We start from the raw sequence: 2,660 nt of genomic DNA on the forward strand, positions 1-2,660 counted from the left end.
GGAGGTGGCAGGGGAGGGGTCTCCCTGCTCACCCCTTCTCGAGGGCCCCTCCAGCCTGCCCACCCCCCGGCACCCAGAGCCGGAAGGGTGTTGTTGTTGGCCGCCAAGCCAGGGGGCTGGGGTTCTCCGTGCATGGGCAGGGGCGCTGGAGGGGGGCGCCGCAGGAGGAAAACCTTCAGGTCATTGAAGAGCATACGGCAGCGGCACTTGAGTAGACCCTGGTGGCGCAACATCTGGGGAGCTGGGGTGCACAATCCACAGCAGTACCAGGCACAGCAGCAGCACCACCACCAGAGCAGCCCACTCAGGGGCATCAGCATGTGCCCAGTGGAAGCAGAGGGCCCGGTAGGGGCAGGTAGAGTCTTTGCGGAGGATAGGATGGTCTGGGGGGTCCACAGTGTGTCTGTGTTATGATGGAGGGAGTCTTCGTTCTTGCTGGCTCCTCTTATATCCCCTCCAAGTAGCAAATAAATGACTCCCAGGACTGGCAACTGAGAGTCACTGGTCCTGAACTCTACCTGGACAGCCCCAAAAAATCGTCTTGCCCCTCCTACCTCTACCCAAACCTTAGGCTTTCAGCGTGTCTCCCTCTTTGCTTTTGACCTGGTAGCACTGGTACAGGCAGGGGGATAGAAAAAAAAGTTGAGGATGGGCTGTTAGGGCCTTGAGATCAAAGTCTGACTGTTAGAAAGTTCCCTGGGAAGAGGCTTATTGGGTTTTTCTCAAATTCCCAGGGAGTGGGAAATTTCTTCATATAAAAGGGTGAGGAAGGTTATCAATAAAATTTGGAGTGTACTGAGCTGGGCTTAGAGCAAACTAGCTCAGTGAAGAATTGAGGACTGCATGTGCTAGAGAGAAAAGAGAGTTTCCCTTAGGTAGCAGGAGGTTGGTTTTGAGGGCCTGGGGGAGGTGAGGAGGGGAAGAGAGGAGGTTGGGAGAAGTTTCAATTCTCCTGGGCAGAAAACTGGGGCAATTAACCTCCAGAAGCACCAGAGTTGTTTTTAAGAGAGCAGTGGGTGGTGGGGAAGGGATCCAGGTGATACTGGGCAAGGGGCTTGTGCTTTGCCTCTGCAGCGGAAGGGCTGCACAGAAGAGGGGAAAGCCAATTAGGAGAAGAGAGGTGGGAAAATCAGGGACTGGGGACGGGGAAAAGAAAGGGAAAAACAGAAAAGATCGTTTAACCCTTGCAGAGCCACCTCCTTCCTGAGCGTTAAGATCCTGGCTACAGGAAGGGTGTGTGTTTGGGGAGTGGGAGGCAGTGAAGCAGAGATAAGGGGTAGAGAAGAGGGGCGTGCGTGTGGGAGAGAACTAGGGGGAGTAGTTACATGATCAGAACCCCCTGCCCAGCCCTGTGGCAGTCTGTAAACCCTCGGCCCCCTTCCCTGGCTCCATCAAAGGTCCCTTGGGGCGAGGGGCAAGGGGCGGTAGAAGGGCAGGTCCGGGCGGGTGAGTGGCCTCGCCTTCTCGGGTTGCTCCTCTGGGCCGCTGTCGCCCTCCTTCTCTCTTTCCGGATCTGCCCGCGGCCACCGATGCTGCTGTGGCGGCAGCGGTGACTGCTTGTCGGTGGCGTCCCGGTGTCTCCGGGGCGGGGGCCGCTCCGGCTCGTCCTCTGGCTGCAGCTCGCCGTCCGACGCGGCCAAGACTCCCGGCTTCATGATCCTCCGCCTCCTCCTCCTTCCCGGGGGGCCAGCTCTGAGCCCCCGAGCCCAGGCAGCGCTGCCATGCAACCAGAGGCGAGGCAGGCGTAGGGGTGGGGGCGGCTGGGGAGTGAGGAGTAAGGGTAATAAAAAATGAAATAATACTAATGAAATAAGAATAATTCGGTTCTCAAATAATCAGGAAAGAGCGCTTCTAGAGGGGTGGGGGCGGAGAAGGGCGGCTGCCGGGTCTTCACGGCAGCTCTGCCCCTGCTACCCCCACCAAGGGCGGCCTCGGTCGGCTCTCTGCGCGCCCCCCCTCCCAACCCCTCCCTCCTCTCCGCTGCCTCTAGCTGGCTGGGCTCGCTGTTGCTACCTCTCTTCGTAGAAGCAACGAGGTAAGGCTTGTTTGCAGTACCAGCTAAGGGTGGGGAGGGGGGAACGAAGCAGCGTGGCCGAGGTGGGAGGTAGCCAGCACTTGACTCCGGCTGGGTCCTCGCGACTCCCCAAAAACCATGTATAAATATATCTCTTTGAAAAGGCGAGAGGAAGCAAATCAGATTCCAGGCTGCTGCCAGGTGTTGTCTCGTCTTCCGCCGTTGCTCAGCACCCGCCCGCCGCGACTGCTGCCCCCCTGGCTCAGTTCCCAAAGGGGTGGTGCTGGAAGGGAGGTGGCAGGCGGTGAGCTGACCGTCCGAGGTCTGGAAGCAAGGTTCCTGGAGCAGAGAATCGGCTCTCAGCTCTCTCCACCGCCGCTGCTGCATTCAGCACCCTAGGCGAGTGGACAGCTCCCACCCAGACCCAGAGCGTCACGCAAGTGGGGGCCTGACGCAGACGCCGGGGAGGGATTGAGGAGGGAAAGAGACTAGAGGGAGAAGGAGAGAGGGGAGAAGGGAAGCACTGTTCGAGGGAAGGGGATGGGGAGGGACCAGGCGAAAAGGAAGGAAGGAGAAGGAGGGATTTAGGAAGGAAAGGAGGAGGGAGCAAAGTGGTGGAAGAGAGAGAAAGGCAAGTGGGGTGGAG

At 58.9% G+C, this 2,660-nt stretch overlaps 1 protein-coding gene across 1 annotated transcript in view; it reads right to left on the reverse strand.

Annotated features, from left to right (window-relative positions):
• The window catches only part of MARCH4 (membrane-associated ring finger (C3HC4) 4, E3 ubiquitin protein ligase), a 115,685-nt gene extending 115,365 nt beyond the window's left edge, over positions 1-320 (reverse strand). Inside the window, exon 1 of the mRNA XM_010861160.1 lies at positions 4-320. Within this exon, the coding sequence (XP_010859462.1) occupies positions 4-320 (317 nt within the window). The remainder of the gene's footprint in view (positions 1-3) is intronic.
• Positions 321-2,660: the final 2,340 nt, after the last annotated feature.

The sequence above is a fragment of the Bison bison genome, unplaced genomic scaffold (assembly GCF_000754665.1).
Source record: "Bison bison bison isolate TAMUID 2011002044 unplaced genomic scaffold, Bison_UMD1.0 scf7180017864471, whole genome shotgun sequence".
Taxonomy (NCBI): Eukaryota; Metazoa; Chordata; class Mammalia; order Artiodactyla; family Bovidae; genus Bison; species Bison bison.